Source organism: Polyodon spathula, chromosome 22 (assembly GCF_017654505.1).
Source record: "Polyodon spathula isolate WHYD16114869_AA chromosome 22, ASM1765450v1, whole genome shotgun sequence".
Lineage (NCBI taxonomy): Eukaryota > Metazoa > Chordata > Actinopteri > Acipenseriformes > Polyodontidae > Polyodon > Polyodon spathula.
This window is the reverse complement of record NC_054555.1, coordinates 23,917,910-23,938,526: the sequence shown is the minus strand read 5'-3', so window position 1 is coordinate 23,938,526 and position 20,617 is coordinate 23,917,910. Positions and strand designations below refer to the sequence as shown.

General features: G+C 40.0%; 2 protein-coding genes and 1 long non-coding RNA gene across 3 annotated transcripts in view; 2 read left to right on the top strand and 1 right to left on the bottom strand.

The window, feature by feature from the left end:
- The window catches only part of LOC121297424 (sarcoplasmic/endoplasmic reticulum calcium ATPase 2-like), a 34,702-nt gene extending 28,360 nt beyond the window's left edge, over positions 1 to 6,342 (top strand). Inside the window, exons 10-20 of the mRNA XM_041223744.1 lie at positions 676 to 778; positions 1,163 to 1,303; positions 1,765 to 1,881; positions 2,070 to 2,288; positions 2,981 to 3,316; positions 3,448 to 3,668; positions 3,803 to 4,005; positions 4,257 to 4,342; positions 4,754 to 4,887; positions 5,037 to 5,154; positions 5,309 to 6,342. Of these exons, the coding sequence (XP_041079678.1) occupies positions 676 to 778; positions 1,163 to 1,303; positions 1,765 to 1,881; positions 2,070 to 2,288; positions 2,981 to 3,316; positions 3,448 to 3,668; positions 3,803 to 4,005; positions 4,257 to 4,342; positions 4,754 to 4,887; positions 5,037 to 5,154; positions 5,309 to 5,575 (1,945 nt within the window). The 3' untranslated portion in view covers positions 5,576 to 6,342. The remainder of the gene's footprint in view (positions 1 to 675; positions 779 to 1,162; positions 1,304 to 1,764; positions 1,882 to 2,069; positions 2,289 to 2,980; positions 3,317 to 3,447; positions 3,669 to 3,802; positions 4,006 to 4,256; positions 4,343 to 4,753; positions 4,888 to 5,036; positions 5,155 to 5,308) is intronic.
- A 182-nt stretch (positions 6,343 to 6,524) lies between these two features.
- LOC121297425 lies at positions 6,525 to 9,954 on the top strand. The gene is made up of 2 exons (XR_005947167.1): positions 6,525 to 7,121; positions 9,117 to 9,954. It is a non-coding gene; the product is annotated as an uncharacterized LOC121297425 (long non-coding RNA).
- Positions 9,955 to 11,287: 1,333 nt separating this feature from the next.
- Positions 11,288 to 20,404, bottom strand: LOC121297533 (anaphase-promoting complex subunit 7). Its single transcript, XM_041223885.1, has 11 exons — positions 20,160 to 20,404; positions 18,975 to 19,161; positions 17,856 to 17,975; positions 17,140 to 17,251; positions 16,884 to 17,037; positions 16,194 to 16,336; positions 15,657 to 15,774; positions 14,431 to 14,627; positions 13,672 to 13,896; positions 13,302 to 13,452; positions 11,288 to 12,610 (listed from the first exon to the last, which is right to left on the bottom strand). The coding sequence occupies exons 1-11, from the start codon at positions 20,258 to 20,260 to the stop codon at positions 12,421 to 12,423; spliced, it is 1,698 nt and encodes a 565-aa protein (XP_041079819.1). The 5' UTR covers positions 20,261 to 20,404; the 3' UTR covers positions 11,288 to 12,420.
- Between the last annotated feature and the right edge of the window lie 213 nt (positions 20,405 to 20,617).

Below are 20,617 nucleotides of genomic sequence, written 5' to 3'. Positions count from 1 at the left end.
GTAACCTTAACTCTGTTCTTTCTACAGTGTTTTATCCCTCTGACTATAACGGTAAATTTACTGTCATTTTGTAGTTCATCCAACCCTAGCTGGTAATCCTAAACTCCCTTTTTTTTGTATTTTTTTCTGGCAGTATGTAATGTAAGTTTGTCCGTGCTATGTAATGCGTTTAAGAATTGGTCTACGGTGTTGAGACTGTAAACAGCTGGACTAGCCCGTGACTGGGTTTACCATAAATGTAAACCCATTTTTAATGTCATACGAGCTCCTTGAATTAAACATTGATCTTATAAGAGACCCAAATACAGCTTTTATATTAAATTTGGCTGGGTCTTTGCTAAACAAGATATTTTGCTACTGGCTGGAGGGTATTGTGATTTAAGAAGCATTCATCTAGTAATGCAGTGTTTTTTTTTTTTTCTTTTCCTCCTGAGAAATATTGTAATTATACATGCAGTAATATGTAACAGAATAGAAACAGAGGCTGCCTTGCAAACCAGTGACAACTGGGGGTTAGAAATTTGTTTCATTGGGGGTTTGAGTTTGTGTTCCCAATTACAACTATGAGTTAGGTTTTAAGAAATGGCATCTTATTGTATGAGACCCTTCACACATTTTTATTTATTACTTTTAACTTTTTTTTTTTTTTAATTTGTATTTATTTGTTGTTACCAGGTTTAAAGATGGAAAATATGTCAAAAGCTCCCAGTACGATGGCCTGGTGGAACTGGCAACCATCTGTGCGTTGTGCAATGATTCCTCTCTGGATTACAATGAGGTATGAAGACATGACTGGTACTGCTCTTATTTCATATTTTACGTGCTGGGTAGTAGTCTCATTATTCTACATGCTGGCACCAGTAATATGGGGTTATCCTTTTCAGGGGATATTTTGGTATATATTATGAAGAGGGTGAAATCGAAGGCATCGTTTCTCAATTAAACAATGGTTACACATTCAATCCAGTACAAACGCCCCAGGAGAGAGTTGTTTACAAAAAGTGATTTGATTTAATTATGGGTACTATCTTTAAATGAAATTAAGGTGTCGGCTTTATTAGAACATTCCTCTGTCAAGACCGCATAATTGCCTGTATAATACAAGCGCGCTTGCGACAAAGCTTGTTAATGTACCTTGTTTTGATCTGCTTGTACATTGCAGACGAAGGGAGTGTTTGAAAAGGTTGGAGAATCCACTGAGACTGCCCTCACCTGTTTGGTGGAGAAGATGAATGTGTTCGATACAGAACTGAAGGGACTGTCCAAGGTTGAACGTGCCAACGCCTGCAACTCTGTAAGTAACGTCGCCTATGTTAAAACAACTTGAGCAAATTTTCACAAGGCAAACTGAAACATGGCAGATGTCAGATGGAACCAAGGTCCAGGACCTGACTGAAAAGTAGTTGGATTTTAATTTTCGAAGTGGGCCAAACATTTGGAGTGGCCATTTAATGATCGCATAAGTTTTAAATTACTATTATTTTGGTGGCTTTGTACCTTTTATCCCCATCACTGCTATTTTGTTCAGTAATGGATGTTTTCCCCACTATTTGAGTACCCTGGTTCATGCTCCCTTGGGACTAATGGTGTGCTTGCAAGGTTCTTCGTGTCCTTAAAGCAAAATGCTGAGCCAAGTAACACCCTCAAGTAGTGTGTGTGTGTTTTTTTTTTTTTTTTTTTTTTTTTTTTTTTTTTATGTACTAATTAAAATTTTGAAATATCATCCTCTTAATTTTTAAAAACAAAGGACGACAATCCAAATAGCAGCTGATGAAGAAGGAGTTCACCTTGGAGTTCTCCCGTGACAGGAAGTCCATGTCTGTCTTCTGCACCCCGAACAAGGCCCGCACCACCACCACCATGCAGAAGATGTTTGTCAAGGTATCAAGGACGTTTTGCATGTTTTCTAAATTAATCTGTGTGTAGTTCTTGTCGGTCCTTTTAAGAATCTGACTTTGTCTGGGCTGTTGTGAAGTTTGTCTGCATTGGTGTCCTGCATCCCAATCCTCATGGTGTTTTTGTTTGAGATTCAGTGGTGTGGTGTATTGATCCGGACGTGCTCTTTGCAGGGAGCCCCAGAGGGGGTGATTGAAAGATGCACACACATCAGAGTTGGAGGCAGTAAGGTTCCCCTGACACCTGGCATTAAAGAGAAGATCATGACTGTGATCAAGGAGTGGGGTACCGGCAGAGACACGCTGCGTTGCCTGGCTCTCGCGACCCGAGACAATCCACCAAGGAAAGAGGATCTTGTGCTGGAGGACTGTACACGCTTCGCTGGGTACGAGGTCTGTACGCAGTGGGACACTAATAACTTGCTGTGTGTTCTAAGATAACATGCCGTCTAGGAGCAAATGAGGGAATTGGAATTAAAGATTGTGGCTTTTGTGAAGCTTCAAAGTCTCAAGGCTTAATCCCTCAAGGTACACAAGGAAGCAGTTGTTCAAACGATTTCTTCTTAAAATACATTAAGTGACTCCAGTATCGCAAGAAAACTGACACATTTGGATGACCAGATCCAACCTGTCCAGTAAACTTTTTAAACCCTGTTCATGCACCTCGTTGCAAAAATGTCATCATAATTTTATTTGTGGGGCACATATGTCCCTTACACATTTTAAAGGGTTAATTTTAGAAATGTTTCATAGACACCTGTTTTGGCTTCCAGTCTCCAAACTGTTTGCCTAGCTCTCCTCTTGCAGTGTTTAGTTGTCAACACCAAAACTTACTGTTAGTGCAAGACAAATATACTGTAATGACAAAGTAACATCCCCCCTACTGATGGCTGTCAGTATAAAATTTGATCCAACAGTATCATGATAGACATATAGATGGACAGTCGGGTTCCTCCATATATTACAAAGTTGTCAAATAAATCTGCCAGCATATTTGTTAGTGTTTTTTATGCTGTGTGATGGGTAGAATGCAATGTGGGGGTTGAACTGACAGGGTACTAGATTTCTCCTGTCTCCTCCTGTAGAGTGACCTGACCTTTGTGGGTTGTGTGGGTATGCTGGATCCCCCGAGAACAGAGGTCGCTGCCTCCATTAAGCTGTGCAGACTGGCTGGCATCCGCGTCATCATGATCACAGGAGACAACAAGGGTACAGCTGTGGCAATCTGCAGGCGCATCGGCATCTTCGGAGAGGATGAAGATGTGTGTGACAAGGCGTTTACAGGCCGAGAGTTTGACGATCTCTCCCCGAGTGCGCAGGCAGAAGCAGTCAAGAACGCACGCTGCTTTGCCCGAGTCGAGCCCTCGCACAAGTCCAAGATTGTAGAATTCCTGCAGTCTTTCGATGAGATCACTGCCATGGTACATCAAGTGCTTTGTGTTTTCACTTTGGTTTGCTACATTTCATTATAAACCCTGCTAATTTACTTTCTGGCTTCCTTATTTAAAGGCTATTCTTTTATTTATTTATTATTTCCACCACCACCCCCCAGACTGGCGATGGTGTGAATGATGCCCCTGCCCTGAAGAAGGCTGAGATCGGTATTGCAATGGGCTCAGGCACAGCTGTGGCAAAGTCCGCTTCGGAGATGGTTCTGGCAGATGACAACTTTTCCACCATTGTAGCTGCAGTGGAGGAGGGCCGTGCCATCTATAACAACATGAAGCAATTCATCCGCTACCTCATCTCCTCCAATGTGGGAGAGGTTGTCTGGTAAGGAACAAATAAACACCTGGTGCTGTGGGTAATGACCTCTTCTACCCTGACCATGAAAGTAATGGTGTTCCTTCATCAGTAGTCCCAAATGCAAAATACAAGTAATGATGGAGAGCTTTGTTTTATTTCAGTATTTTTCTCACTGCTGCTCTGGGTTTCCCTGAGGCCCTGATCCCTGTTCAGCTGCTTTGGGTAAACCTGGTCACTGATGGCCTGCCGGCCACAGCCCTGGGCTTCAACCCCCCTGACCTGGACATCATGGACAAGCCTCCCCGCAACGCCCGTGAGCCCCTCATCAGCGGCTGGCTCTTCTTTAGATACATGGCCATTGGATGTGAGTCTGTATTTTTTGTTTTAGTAGTTGCTTTTATTTATAGGATCCACTCTGGGGAAAGCCTACAGTAATGTTAATCTTGTGAGAAGTCGTTGTGGTACCCTCCAGTTTGTCACTGGTGTGTTAAGGGTACTGACTCATTTGGAAATGGAATGATACATGTGCATTGCTCAGATTTCATACTTCGTTTTTTTGTTCTCCTGCCATTCCTGAATTCGGCACTGTATCAAGCCTGTGTGTTCTCTCTGCAGGTTATGTGGGAGCTGCTACAGTCGGTGCTGCAGCCTGGTGGTTTATTGCTGCTGAAGATGGACCCCGAGTCACCTTTTACCAGCTGGTAAGTATTTATTTTAAATACTGTCAGTTTCACAGGCAAATCCTGAACAGGCCAGGGAATTCAAATCCACTTCAGCTTAAACAAATGCAGAGATTTGTCATTTATAAAAGTAGTCTTCCCAAGTGCATTTTCCAAGCCTCTCTCCCCATTCAATAGATGACTGTTTTTAAGAGAACAGGACAAGTATATTGATAGTTCTGCCCAAACCAACTGTTTATTGCCTTCCTCATGAGCAAGGTAAACGTGTGGTATTCACATTGTTGCACTGAATACAAAAACTGCTCAACTAAAGCTAACTGCTGGAATACATATTCTGCATTCAGATCAAAGCTGTGTTCTCCCTGTGTCAGGTTTCTTTTTTTTTTTTTTTTTAAATAGTTTTCTAATGCTTGTATTTTATTTCTTCCCCAGAGCCACTTCTTGCAGTGCAGTCCTGACAATCCAGATTTCCAAGATGTAGAGTGTGAAATCTTTGAGTCTCCCTACCCAATGACCATGGCTCTGTCTGTGCTGGTGACCATTGAGATGTGCAATGCACTGAACAGGTTGGTAACCCAAAGTGAGCTGCCTTTATTGGTCCCCATTAGCCTGTGCACCTGTCCTCTTGACGTGTTATTTTTACTGGCCTTTTTTTCTGTCCCTCTCCTACCATCTTGGTTTGTGCTGGATTGTAAATCCTGTGTCCTCTTTGCAGCTTGTCTGAGAACCAGTCCTTGATCAGGATGCCTCCTTGGGAGAATGTTTGGCTTCTGGGATCCATCTGCCTGTCAATGTCCCTGCATTTCCTTATCCTCCATGTCGAGCCACTGCCGGTAAGTTTTCATGGCAGACTGATTAGATCTTTGGCTGCCTGGAGATTCTAATATACTACCATTGTGTGAAAATAGAAACACACATCATGTATGGTTTCTGTCCTTTTTAGAGGCTGTTCAAAATTTAAAGTGCCTTTCTTTTTCTTCCTTCCAGATCATTTTCCAGATCACCCCGTTAAACGTCCTTCAGTGGATGATGGTGCTAAAGATCTCTCTCCCAGTAATCCTCCTGGACGAACTGCTCAAATTCACTGCCCGCAGCTATCTGGAGCCTGGTAAAGAGTTTGACAAGCCCGTGGGCGGGAAGTGTGGTTTCTCCGCATGCACAGAGGGGATCTCGTGGCCGTTTGTGCTGGTCTCTGCACCCTTGATAGTCTGGCTCTACAGTACAGACACTAACATTGCCATGTTCTGGTCTTGACTGACAGATTGGTTTGGGTAAATAAAAAGAAAACATTACTAAAAAGAAAAGTAACGACCATTAACTTGTAAGTGTACCCAAAGTTGTACCGTTTTAAACAGCTGTCTGAATCATCTGCTGTTTTTTTTTTTTTTTTTTTTTTTAAGCATCAGTTGTCAAGGTGTGTTTTTTCACATGGTGTGTGGTTTTTTGTTTGTTTTTTTTCCGTAACTCCCATTTAAAAAGAAAAAAGGGAAGGTTTTTTCCCCCCCAAACGACAATAAAGAAATGTCCATTGACATGTACAGAGATTTAACACTATGTTATGCAAATATTGTTTTTGTAGATTTTGAAAGAAGAAAAAAGCATGTACAGCATTCTGTTTTATCATATTTTGTGTTGTACAAATTCAGGAGCCAATGGACATTTGTGCTGGTTAGAGGTTAATTTGCAAGAACGTTTTTAAAAGTGAATGTTGTCTTCTGGTGACTAAACAAAACTGCATGTACTGTGTTCCTGCATGAACTGGTGGGGTTTCCTCTTCATTTCGACCTTTTCCATGCTTGTTTTATTTTATCTGTTTTGTCTTGTATTTCAAAACCAGTTTTTCTGCATCAGGCAGAGCACAGCTACCTCAATCAATATTTCTTTAGTCTGTACCCTACTGTGTTTAATCTCATGTTTACATCCCCAGTGATGTTTTGAGGTAAGCCCATACTTGCTTGTGCAGAAAAAATGTCCTCCCCATTGATTGAACAAGTTTGTTTTTTTTCCCCAGATAATTTTAAAAATATTTATTTGTCTATTTGTATTTTATCTGAATAGTCATATATGGATTTGTTTTTTGTTAAACTTTTTTTTTTTTTTGAGGGGCAGTGTTACCCTTTTGACTTTCCGTCACAGGTGGGTCCTTATAAACATTTTTTATAAATTCAAACCAGTTAATTCAGAAGTAGATCAAAAGTTTTAATAAAAAAAAAAATAAAATAAAATGAAATTTAAGTTTAACCTGAAGTTAAAACGAATACAATCTCCTGTTTTATTTTTTGTTTTTCTATTTAATTTAAAACTACATATGAACCTATTGTTTTAGTTTTTTGTCTTTAATTTGTAAGCACTGAGACATTATCATTGTGGTAATTTCTATACAAAGCATTTATATGTATAGATCCTTGACTATCGTGGATGATTGTTAATAGTTTGCTACCAGAGCACAAGAAAGCCAGTGGTTTGGTCCCTGTTCCTTTTAAGTTTAAGTTTCCCACAGTCTCTGGAAATACCTTAGCCTACACAGGTTCTGCATACAAGGAAGGAGCTGAAGGAGTCTGTAAATTTGTATATACCACATTACAAAAACGTAACTATGTATAGTAGAAGGACCAGTTTTATAGTTTAACGTACTATCGCACTAATTGTAGATGACACAGGAATATAATCGACAATAGCGTAGTAACCCTATGGAGCATGTTTCCCACATTACCAGACCAGTATTGCTGTGTTTTATATTCACAAGTGTTAACAAGCCTAACTGCTGTTTTCCTCCAATGCCTTCCAACGTCCAACTAAAGTGAGTATGCTTACCTGCATGTACCATATACCTTCCACACAGCCATATATATACACATACACACTAATGTGTTTCATAGCCTTGTTTCTGTGTGCTTCACCTTGAAGCTTAGCCTACTGCCACAATGTCGCTGACTCATGGACATGATCCTGTGACTTGCAGCAGTAGGTGGATAAGAACGAGGAACTTGTTATGCAATAGCTCTGGAAGCAATGGGTTGACTTCCACATGCTGCGTGTTAAACTGAACACTTTTAAAGGAGTGTCGCTGATGTTTCACATGGGCTTTAAAAGGTAACCTGCTTCAGGAAAGTTAGTCTAACAAAGTATTTATTATAGGCAATGTGATGGAGGCTTTGTAACTACTTGCCTTTATCATTTTCTGAATTTAAGAATGGTTAAGAGCAATGGGCTTCCTCATACATGGGGTCCCTGGTATCTTGATCAGTGCCTTGAACGAGTACTTCGAAAACATCAATTTTTTTTTTTTTTTTTTAATATTTGGAATCTCCAATTATTTCTGTTTTTTTTTTCTCCCCAATTTGAAATGCCCAGTTTTTATTTTTTCATTTATCTTACTGAAATGTAATAATAGTATGATTTCTGTTCACCAGAAGGTAACCTGCTGAAAGAATAGTAGTGTATTGCTTCAGCCTGGTTGATTCTTTCTTTAAGAAATGGCACTTGCGTATAGTATGGGGTTTATTGTCTGAAACAGTTGAGGCATTTTGCAGATTTCAGAAAGATCACATTCATACACAATAAACATTCCTCATTCTGAATGTTGGTGATAAAGTGAAATCACTACAGTTTGGCAATGGCGTTAACCCTTTTTAACAAAGGTCTGTATATTTGTTCCTAATCCCTTCCAATTTCATTTAAAATACAACTTTTGCTATTGCCAGCCATCTTAAATGTTTCAGTAAATATATTTTTCAATGTTTCAGGTTGTTTCTAGGTAATGCAATCATTTGTTCATTTAAGTCTCCTGGGTTTTGCGATGTGCATGACATTTAGAGTAGAGAGTTCAAAGGGGACAGTTTTTTTGGGATTCCTGTTTTATGAAAAACATGAATGTATAGTTTTCTTCCCCATTTGCTTCTTGCTTTACTCAACACCAATTAATAACACCATTTAATAACCACTTTTGTCTAACCTGTTATGCCCTCACTCCTACAATAGAGTAATACTTTTATTTATTTTTTAATACAGGGGTAGATGAGGAAAACTTTTGCATAATTAATCTATTCTAAGTTTCATAGGGTTATCTTTTGTGATGGAAACATTGGCTAGACAATATTTGGGTAGCGGGGAAGTTTTACCCTTCCTGCTGTTTACCAATCTGCCATGACTGCCTTTGGGGAAGGATGCACCATATATTTAATTAGATCGCTTGAATGCTATCTTTAATTAGATCACTTGAATGCTATTTTTTACCTGCATATGTCATTCAACTGGTTGCAGGCCACAAATCCAACATGCACAGTTCACATCCAAACATTTCAGTGTATGCTTAGAGATCAAAGGAATACAGTATTGAATTCAGGGGTCTACAGTTGTGGCCAAATGTTTTGCATCACCAAGAATTCTAGGATGGAGATGTTTAGAACTTGTATTTAACAAATGTTTTATTTAACATGAAGATCTTTCATGTAATCAATGAAACTACACAATGATATAGCAAAGGTCTACTAGAAGTTATAGTACAGTATTTCATGTTGGATTTTGAAATGTCACATTTTTGTCAGTTTTTTGAGAAGTACAGGGGAAAACTACAAAGCAGTATAATTCAATATGTTAATGTAAATTATTCAGCAGGTTTCATTGTATTATGAAGCAAAATGAGTTAATTATCTAGAGTGAGGCAAAAGCTTTGGCCATAGCTGCAGTAGTGTATTTTTTTGAAAGAGCAGTTCCTGCCCCATTCACACCTATCAAAACCCCTTCTTCAAAGTCTTGTGTTCTGATTCAGTTCTTTTTCTTTCTCTCTTTACAGCAAGAGATGGGTAATCCCCTCTTCTCTCGTAAACATTTGTTTCAGTGTGCATGTGTGTTTTAAGCAGCACATCTACTAAGACAGCTGCATGTATAATGTGCAAACAAAGAAAAAGAAAAAAAAAAACAGGTTTGCTAATATACAGGGCTTAAGAAGAAGCAGCAGCAGCAGAAACTGCAATACATCCAGAAGAACTAAAGCAACTCACAAGCGAAACCTGCGGTACTATTGCTGCATGAAGACCAGCCTTCCTTAGCCTTGGTCCTTAACACAGGCAAGGAGTTGTCACACCAACTTATCTACACTTCACAATGTGCAAAATGTCAGTTTATATAAATGTATAATATAAATTTACTATAATGCATGTCTCCAGTTGTAAGTAGCCAAAACTATTTTATCAACTACAAATTTCTTTATATAAAGCTATGTACAGTATTGCTATATATAAAATCCATCTCCATGAAAAAAACAACAGATGTTCAGTGTTAAACTAAACCTTCAATCCATGATTTCACAACCAAATATTTTTCCTAAGGAAAGCTTTTCTTTCAGTGTTTATTTATTTTTATTTTTTTTTGGTGTGCAAAATAATTGAATAGAAATTACATTTTTGCACTGTAATAATGTAACTTAAGAGTATAACTCAGTAGTTTGGCAGACATTGGTGCAATATGGAATTATGATGCATACATTGTGAAACAACCTGTGGGTAAGGTTAGCAGCATGTTTTGACTATGTAGACTACTGTAAATAAGATCAAGCGTTCATTTCAGCTCTGATGACTAACATGCATCACATGAAATTCATGATTTCAGGTAAATAAAACTATTATACAAGATTATCTATTGTTTTGTTCTGTGGACTTCACTGGGCTAAGAAGCTGGTCCTTTGCGATTCATATAAACGGTTCTAATGTTAAAAGATTTGCTGGTTCAAAATGAAACTACTTGTATTCAGAACTACTGGGTATCCAGAAGATCAGAGATGTTCATCTACATCATGAAGCGAAAGACTTCCATTTCAAATATTACAAGTGATTGGGGAGGGAGGACTGAAAACCAGAATGGCAAAAGAAAACCCTTTTCACATAGCATTCACACACTGAACAGCGAATATGTGAGCCAAAAATAATACTAGAAAGACACACGTGCCAATCGGAAGTCAACCCTGTGCCACCACCAGGGGCCACTGTTTAGGTTATGATTTCCATTACATGAGTAGATGTTAAACTTCATGCTGATTTGAACTCAGCTCTCGCCAAGATAAGCACCAACTAAGACGTAGCTTTGCAGTAAACTAATGTGATCCATCTGCATCTCCATCCATTTGCGTTGCTTTCCATCTGATAATGTAGATATCCTTCTGTCTGGTGTTGATGGCTCCAGGGATCAGCTTATTTTGCCTCCCCAGCGCATCAGCACACACAACGGCTGTATTGCTGGCTCCGAGGATTAACCCAGTGCGGTCTCCCCAGCGCATCAGCATGACAACCGTCTGGATTGAGCTAAGTAGGGTACATATCTGGGGTCTTCAAGTGGGCACCTTCCATCCTCTGTGTTTCATCGACTAGCCCACGACACCTCCAGGGGGCTCAACAGTGATTCAGGCATCCCAGCATCTCCCCCCTCGACTCAGCCCAGCTTACTTACTTGTATATCAGCATTGCTTTATTTCTATTGTGCTTGAAATCCCCATCCAGACTCTTTCCGTCTCAACCACAGCCAGTTGCTGCTCCTTTCTGCTGCTTCAGATAAGTGCTTCACTGTGCGACGCAACTCTAGGCCACTGAACCCGACAACTCTGAGAAACCAGGTCGTAGAGTGTGCCACAATTCCTTGACAACCCACCTGCACTGGGTAAACTCTCACTCTCCATCCTCGCTGTTCCGCTTCAGCAGCTAGTTGAGCATACCGAAGTTTCTGAAGAATCAGATTTGAGTATTTCATTTTTAAATAAATCAATGTTGATTAAATAAGGGTTATCTGCTATGATAAACAGCAATAGGTGCTTTGAAGCCAAACCATTACATCAGCACACTTTTACTGAGATAGTGATTTATGAGCCAAGAATATCTGAATGTAATTGTAATAAATTCACTAGTGACCATTCAGAGCATGAATCCTCGCCCTGCTGAATAGGTCTAATTAATCTCAAAACACCACTCACATTTGTGGAGTCAGATATTTCCACAATGGATTTAATAGTTTTTTCCAACAAAAGTTTTTTTTTTTTTTTTAGTTTTGAAACATTGTATCATAATTACACATCCACATTCTTTCAGTTAGCTAGTGACTAAGAAGGTATTTAACACCAATATCTCCAGGGCGCCATTCACAATACGTAAACACTGGGACCCAAGTCCACTAATATATGGGTCTTAAGGGCTGTATTCACAAAGCATTAGCGTGCCAAGGAGTGCATTTGATTGTGTGCTAATCTTTCATGAACACTGCTTTAAGACCACTGCAAGAACTGTCAGAGACCAAGGCAACAAAAAGATCAACAAAGCACCACCAATTAAAGTCATAATAACTGAATAAAAAGCTCTCTAATCTCGGTACGCACATGCTAATTTAGTACACATAATACAAACAATATTTGACATAAATAGACCTCGAGAAGAAGGCTGAAAGTAAGATTTTGTTCCTTCACATTCTGGGTTCTTGATTAAATGGGTTAGAAAAGTCTTAACCAGAAAGCTTTCCACAAAAGGGAAATGATTCATCAAGTGCACCAAAGCTGCAGCAGGAATGTGACTCTCCACACGCAGACCATGCCGCAGTGTGCAACAAGACCAAATCCTTGCCTTTCCTGTTTACTGTTCCTTTCATCTTGCAGCTGTTAGGTACACAACTATTACAAGCCAATGATTTTCAGATCAGGTTATGAAAAAAAAAAAAAAGATATTCCATTAAAATAATACAAAAATACATTATTTATATTCAAAAATCTTTGTCAAAAGAAAAAAAACAAAACAACAAGGAACATATTCACAAGTCTTTTCAGGTAGGTAGGAAGCTCTGCCAAGTTCATTCTCACAATGCACCCTTCTCAGCAGTTAGTCAAAAAAGTACAGGGTCAGATGGTGTTTGTCTAATTATATTATCTTAAAATTTTAAGTTGGGAATGAAAAGCACTAAGCTGACCAAACCCTTGTTTGACTAACAGTGTGATCTTTGATTCTCACAAGCAGTAGGTGAAGTCTACCACCAGGAGGCACTATGTGTTAGGGGTCAGTGCCTGGCTCACTGGGTCGATGAGAAGATGGCTCTCCCCTGGCGGTACCTGGTCCGGCCTCGCTGGGTCACTGCATGCCGAACCACTGCTCCTGGTCAGCCCACTGCGCGGCCTCGCTGTCACTGCCCTCCAGGTCCCCTTCCTCCCCGCTGCCCTCCATATCATCCACATCCTCATCTGCAGTCGCCTCTGTCGGGCTCTCCTCCTTCTCCATCTTCTGCATGCCCTCCAGGGACTTCTGGTCATTCGGGTCCAGGCTGAGAAAACACAGCAGGGCTCAGGTTTCTAACAGCACAGGGAAACCTTGGGCATAGGCAACCCGTTCAGGATCAAAGTGATCTTGTAATAACATCTGGACCATGATAGGACTTAATCTTGAACTACCGAATGTTACTTTAGGTACAAGCCAGACGGTCAGCAGTACAGCTTCAATAGTCATCTGTTATGACGATTTTATCATCACAATACAACAATTAAATTGTATCTTCCATTTTATAACAAGCACTCACAGGTACTGAACAAATTAACTATGCATCTGTATTTTTAATAAGAACATTGCGTTACCAGTAACATGCCACTACAATGGTAAGGAATTTGTGGAACTTCAAAAAAGCTTTAAAATACTGTGTTTACTGTGCACGCCAGATCAATGCGTATTTTTATAAAAACCAGAAACCTGTTTCTCAAATGTTTGAGATGGTAAAAGGAGAGTACAGACATATGTCCTGTTCTGGTTAGACTTTTCACAGACTACACAACCAATTCAGGCAAACTGAGCCAAGTAGTACAGCATGAAATTCATGTTTTTGTCCAGACTGCTTCTGGATACGTGAAAATGACTTTCCAATTAATTGTTTGAAGTTTTGACTAATTGTGACCAGTTTTGTCGTTCTGCATCCACACCCTGGATCCAGGGTTAAAGCAGACGGTGGTTCTTCAGTTCGTTACCTCAGTGCGATGCTGTACTGGTCCATGGCCTCCTGATAATCATTGACAGCCACCAGGAAATCTCCCAGCATCCTGTGCAGCACACAGTCACTCTGGTTGGCGAGGGCGTTCCGCAGCAGAGCGATTCCCTCCTCGTATTTCTGCTCTCTGCCTGAAAACAACAAAGTTGCTTGAATAAAAAATATAAAAACCATGCGTGTTCACTTGCAAAGAAAGTTTACTGCATATGTCTCTTTGATTATTGCAAAATAAAGTCCTACCTGCATTAGAGACCCACTGAACAGAATGACCATTTCAAACCTGATAGCAGAGCTATGCAAACTGTATCTAAAGCTCTTGTCTGAAAAGATCTCTTTGCAATTATACTCACTGAGCAGCTCGCCCTTCTTGACCACAGCTTTGATATAGTCTGGTCTCTGTGCCAGCGCCTTGTCCAGCAGAGTCTTGGCCTTCTCTTGTGTCATGGGGTCCTCTAGACACACGGTGGCCAGGATGGTGAGCGTCTGAGCGTTCGCTCCCAGGGTCTTGTACACATTATTCGCCATCCCCATGGCTTCACGGATACTGTTCGACGCCAGGTAACAGTCAATGAGACCTGGAGAGGCATCAGGGGACAAGCTGAACTAACAGTCTGTGCTATGTATACAACAGCCCGGCTAAAAATACTACAGGATTATAAATACAATGCTACCCATAAGTGTGGACACTAATTTCAATTTTATTCCCTTGGGTAAAATGTAATACATCTGTTATATCAACCAATCTTGAGAGGAGTGGCAAAAGATACCCTTATGCAAGACTCTTGTACATGCAAGTTGTCTAAAAGCTGTAACGAATTCAAAGAAGGTTGCACCACATTTTAATAAAGACACACAGATGTCAGCACCTTTAACTAAACGTTCTGTATTATTAATTAATATTTTAGTACTATTGGTACTGCAAGTTAATTATAAAAGTATTTTATCTGGTTACACAGACCTCCACCACCGATTAGCACTAATCTCGGACAACCTGATGTCGTAGTAGGCAAGGTAGTCCAATATTAGCCATTTAAGTATTACTGACTGATTGACTGAAACGACAGGGGGCCAATACATAGTGTGTACCACTGTACAATAACAACGCTTGCCTTCATAGCAGTCCAGGCGGCAGGGGGCGAGGCGCATGGCCTCTCTGAAGTGGATGATGGCCTCCTGGACTCGCACCATGTTCCTCAGCGCAGCTCCCTTCAGCAGTAAGGCTTGTACACTGCTACTGTTCAGCTGGATGGCCTTGGCTCCCAGGTAGAGCGCCCGAGAGTACCGCTTACTGTAGAAGCTGTGGCACCTGCACACACACAAAAAAATACATTGAAAAGCCATATATTAAGTCTACATCCTCTTGCTGTCCTGCGTACTTTTATACCCCTTCTCCACTGGCACATCCGACCCATGAGGGCTCGGTACGGTACGGGTACGAGTGCTTCTCCCCTGGCACATCTGACCCATGAGGTCTCGGTACGGTACGGGTACGGGTGGATCTACAATGGCTATATGTCGAGCTGAGCGAAAACCAAGCCGTGAAACTCCAGCTTTACAAGACATCTTAATCCGGCTGCGAGTCGAGCCAAGCCGAGCCAGGGGTGGGGTTAAGGATTTTCATCATTACGTTGCATCAGTCAGTACACTCCAGAAAGATAGAAGTGTTCAGGAAGATCTGGAGTCGTGCTTCAGAAATGAGAAAGTTTACGGCCGAAGTTCTGACAGCAAATGGACATAAACTGCAGGTACGGTACAATTAATACTCACACTCAAAAACACTAAATTTCTCATCCTTGACCTTTATTATATTAATATAAAAGAAAAAAAAAACTCAAATTATTTACAAAAATATAGTCAAACAAAATACTGTACAGCTGCACCATGCACACAACTACAGCTCTTGTTGCGTTTACAGAAATTCTATTTAAGCACCCAAACAAAAAAAACAACACTCCTTAAATGAGATATCTTTGGAAATCGTATTTTTAAAACCTTCTTTTTTCCCCTCGACAGAACTAATTTAACTTTAGTCAGTCGACATAATCAGTAGAATGTGTTGATTATGTTGACTATAAATATTTACAAAATATAGCGATACAAGATACAGCTGTATCGTTGGTCTATACATTTTTGAACATCATTTGTTTGCGCATCTATTGGCAAACTTAAGTTAATTAATAACAACTGTCTTTCATTGTTTGTGACGTCAGTAGCACAGCTTGGCTGTACAGTGGAAAAGAACATCTACACTTTTTTTTTTTTTTTTTTTTTTTTTTTTTTTTTTTAACTGTTTCCTAAAATGTAAGTTTCGCACACCCTGCGCCAGGACACTTACCCAGAGATTACCCAGGGTTCTGCATGCTGGTCGGAGATGTTGAACAGACGTCCTCCTAGGACCTCAACATCCTCTAGATGGCCCTCTCGAGCCAGAAGGTACCCATACACGTCCATTCCTGACGAGAGGTGGAGAGGCAGACATTGCTTACCACCAGGGTCTGGGTATGTTCCTGGCTTTCTATTCCATTTCCTTTTTAAAATCAATTCCCAATTCCAATTCCCTTTTGATCACAATTGCAATTCGTATTAGTGCAGTATTCTGTTAAAATGGGCGACTCACAAAGGCAACAAACTGCTTAAATTGAAGGCACTTAGTCGATTAAACTGGCTTCAAATGAATGCAGTTGAACAATCCCAGCAATTATGTCTCTAACATATCAATTCCAGTTCCTTTGATCTTACAACGGAATTAGAAATGGAACTGAAAAACAGAAACTGCTTACTAGTATAGTTTTGTTGCCCGGTAATTGATGGATGGATGGATTTATGAACGGATGTCTATCTGTCATTCGCACAGCCTCTTTGAAAGGCTTACCTTTGATCACATAGGGGTCCAGCATCTGAGCCTGCTCAAACTTGAGGATGGAGTTCTTCGTGTCCCCAGCTCTGAAATACAGGTCTGCAAGGCTAATCAGCAAATCCACGTTATCACGAAGCAGGGACTTCTTCTCCAGGGAGCTTGGAGAGAGAGCAATTGAGGGGGTTACGCTAAGCAGCATCTAAAACAGCACTTCATTTCAGTGAGGAATGCAAAGAAGAACGGCTGATGTATATTGATAAGCACACTGATGTATATTGCTAAGCACATTGATTCCCTCACTTCAATGCTCTGTGAAAAGCACTGAGATTTTCTGAAGGAACAGATGGCCCTTTCTATTCTTAATGCTTCCCTACTGTTTCCCTGCTAAGCTTTATAAGCACCCTCTCTAATTCTATAGCCTGCTACTTTACATACCAACAAGTTAAATTGACCAGTTATATCCCTACTGCTAAAAATACCTCAGTCAACCTCCTCCGTCTAGGACTCTGGTGCAGTTTTCTATTTTCGTGGGGCAGGCTATTAAGATATGTGTGTTAGGCTTTGATGAATTGATTTTATCCATGTATTATTATATCATAGATGATATTATTACTGAGAATCTCAGGCACTACTTACTTACACCTCCAGTTAACATTAAACAATAAAAAGCCTAACATCAAGTCCCCAATTCCTAACCCTGCTTACCAGATGGTGTTGATGGCTCTCATGTTATCACCAGAATGTATGAAAGCATATGCCTTTATCCACACTGACAGCCAGTCCAGATTGGGGATGCTCTGAATCACATCCATAGCCATTGAAGCCACTTCTGCACCTTTCACAGACAGCGACAGCAGACCTACAACACGCGCTTATTGGTTAAAAGGCAATACTTACATGCTTCCCCACAGTAACACTCAAACTGTTTCTATAATGATCTAAGTAGGAATGAAGAAAGCACCTATGATAGCATCAAGAGCGAGGGGACACTGTCTGATGACTTCCTTGTAGCTGGTCACAGCCGAGCGCTCCTGTCCAGCCTTCTTGTACAGATTAGCCAGCATCATGTTAATCTGAAGAAGAAAAAAAATCACAAGGCTATAACAGTATAGAAGGATAACACCACTCACAACAGAACACCAGTACACTAATCTTCTCTATGCCTTTTCAGTATATATGCTCTATACAATCATTTTCAGATATAGCCGAGTACCGCTGTAAAACACACTTGGATACATTCCACTCATTCTCTTCATTATCCTCAATAATACATAAATGACTGCATGTTATACTCTGAACAGCATGACAGTATACAGTGAAAACACTTAAACTATTTAATGTTATCTTTCTGCAAAGTTTGTGCCTATTCCTTGGAAACTGGCTAATAATTTTGACTTAAATTCATCTGTCCAGTTTTTAGATATGCTACCGTATCCTGGAAAAGCACTTTAAAATCACGTGCCAGATCAATTGGTCTTGTATTAATGTAGCTGGCGTGATCACACATACCAAAATATGAAGCACTCTGGAGCGTACGCAAGTTTGGAAAATGGCAGGGAAGGAAGGGGAAGGCAGTGTAAATGTGTTTACACAAAAGAAAAACAAAAGGCACAAGAGTACTGTATAAACTCTGAAAACCATGAAACATTGCCGTGCATGCAAACAGGTGCAGCTAACCTTGGGAGTCCTCTGTCTGGTAGGAATCCCTTCCAGCACTGCGATGGCATCTTTATCCAGCTTCAGAATGGTGTAGCACTCAGCTATTTTATATCTCAATTCAATCTCAGAGGGCAGGCTCTGAAAGGAAAAAAAAACAAAACATGATCAAGTATAAAACTAGTAAGAAACAATTTAGTTGCATATGGGAATAGTTCAGTTACTCTTTCGCCTTGTTTCTTGTTAGTTTCACAAGGATACAAGTGTTTAATTGCTTTAAGTAAAACAAATGGGGGGGGGGGTACTTTGCACTTGTTTTAATCAGGACACTTATAATTATGAACTTTGCTTATTTGTTATATTTTCCTTTTGATACCACTTCAAAAGGACTGGGAAGAAATGGGGACAATAGGTTGTTGACAGTTCAAAAATAACCTGCCAAAATAAGCATTGAAACACAGAGCGTTGAAACAACAAGTGCATTTTGCTGTGAAATATACTACAAGGTATTGCATTGACAATCACAGTGTAAATTAATGGAATGTCTTAAATATACAGTCTACTAAATTTACATTTTGTAACAATTAAAAACAGAAGAAATCTGTAATAAAACACATGCAGCGTTGTGTGTGCTATATTGTGGAACTTTATGTTCAGAACGTTCATATGCTGTACAGATACTTACTTACATTGAAACCTTCCCATCAAGATTTTCAATCCCAGGTGTGTGACTAACATGATATTAACCAGAACGTGACAATAACCAAAATGATCTTATCAGGAGCTATCCCCATTGACACCCATTATATTGGGATGGAAAGACGACACCTATTGCATAGCAATTTCACCCATTTCAGGTTTTACTACAAACTTGATTAGCCCCAGTGTATAGGTACCAAGCTCAGGCGTGTCTTATTTAACACAGTAGAACCAGCAATGGATCAACCTGCTATGCAATGGGAGTCTTATTTCCATCTCTGTGATAAGCTGATGATGACTGTGCAATGACACATAACTACCCCTTTGTGCACAGGTTTCTAATTAAACTGAGGTCATGCCACACTAGAAGGGCTCTATGAGCACTGTGGAAACAGCTTGTCAGGGATGAGAACCACAGCTCTCAAGCATTAATCTGTCTACCTGGGCCTGTGGGGAGGATGTAGTGCTCCCAGGGAATGGCCTCACTTTAGAGGTCTTGCTTAGGGTCTTCTTCTGCTGCAAGGCCATAGTGTACTTGCATGCTGCGTTCCGGTACTCCTTATCATGAAAGAGAGCATCAGCATGGTACACCAGCAGCTGATACTTCTGGGAAGGTGAAAATAACTCCCTGGAAACAAACAAATTGCATACACAATTAAATACGTACAGCATCATTTTCAAAAGGGACACACTAGGTTGTAAAAGCTGATCTAGTACATTGCTAAATCACTTCAAAAGCCCTAACCAAAAATGTCCATGTTGAATTCTTCCTAGTCAGTGCTAGCGTTGTTTGTATGCCAAGAGCACCAATATTCTAACGGGCTTACAAGCCGTTCTTACCTCGAGAGGGTGAAAATCAGCTTCGATCTTACGCAGCAATATAGACTCTACTTTTTATAATATACCGTTAAATAATAATAATGTAACAGCTAATCTGAATAAGACGTCGTTTCCAGCTGATACAAGCTCGTGATACAAGCCAATTGACGCAAAGACATTTCTGGTGGCTGTATCGCATCAACATTATTGTGCACTGTATATTTTATACCGGAACTTATTCACAGACAAGACCTGGCAACGGTTTCTGAATGGTATTTTTTGTCAACAAATGTTTTTGCCACTATCTGTGGTCAACTGATTATAACTTGCAGGTAAACTGGACTTGACCAAATAGCAGGTTTTATTTATTTATTTATTTATTTTTTAATTGTCCAACTGTTTCATTGCCATGCGACACATTAGGGCTCATCTACATTACTGCAACTACGTTGAATTGTACACTGCTTTTTGAACAACAAATATTGAGGCATACTTCATTGATGCGTTTAAGGAAGTTTATTTTCTACAGTGTAGTAGGATTATAACGTTATTCAGAAAGCACCATGATCATTAACATTTACAATGCTTCCTGTCAAAAAGCACACCGTCCCCAGCAATCGGGGAAAACTAAATGTCTGGTAGTTTTAAAACAAAAACTTATGCTTTAGTGAGGTGTATCGGCAAACAACGGCAAGTGCATTTAGCGAGAAATACCAAAAAAAAAAAAAAAAAAAAAAACAACACAACAACACACCAAACAATACTGTACTGCTTGTCAGATATTTGGACAAAACTTAAAATACGTACGTGCTGTTGGTGCTCATGGTCAGGAGCAGACTGCTCAATAATCTGACGTTGGAGTGGAGGCCAGACACTGCCATTTCCCGCACATGGTCTACCACGTTCATTATAAATAGCTGTTGTTATTGTCCAACAAATAAAAGAAAATATCTAGGTTGTGAGGAGAACGGTGGACAAAGCACTCGTTTTCTTTCTTTCTATCAATACAAATACAATATGACAGGCAACAACTTTTGTGCATCAAAAATGGCGCCTCGGGGACCTTATAGGGTCTTACGTCTTTTGTTCTGCCTGTCTGAATCCAATATATTTTGCACAACAAATCTGAACTCGGATACAGAACGAGTCTTCATTTTTTTATGTTATTTTGCTAATATTAAATGAGAGTTTATTATGTGTGTCATGATTCTTATACCACGGTATATATAAATGCAGGTAGAGCTTAATTCCAGGCACTGTGCTGT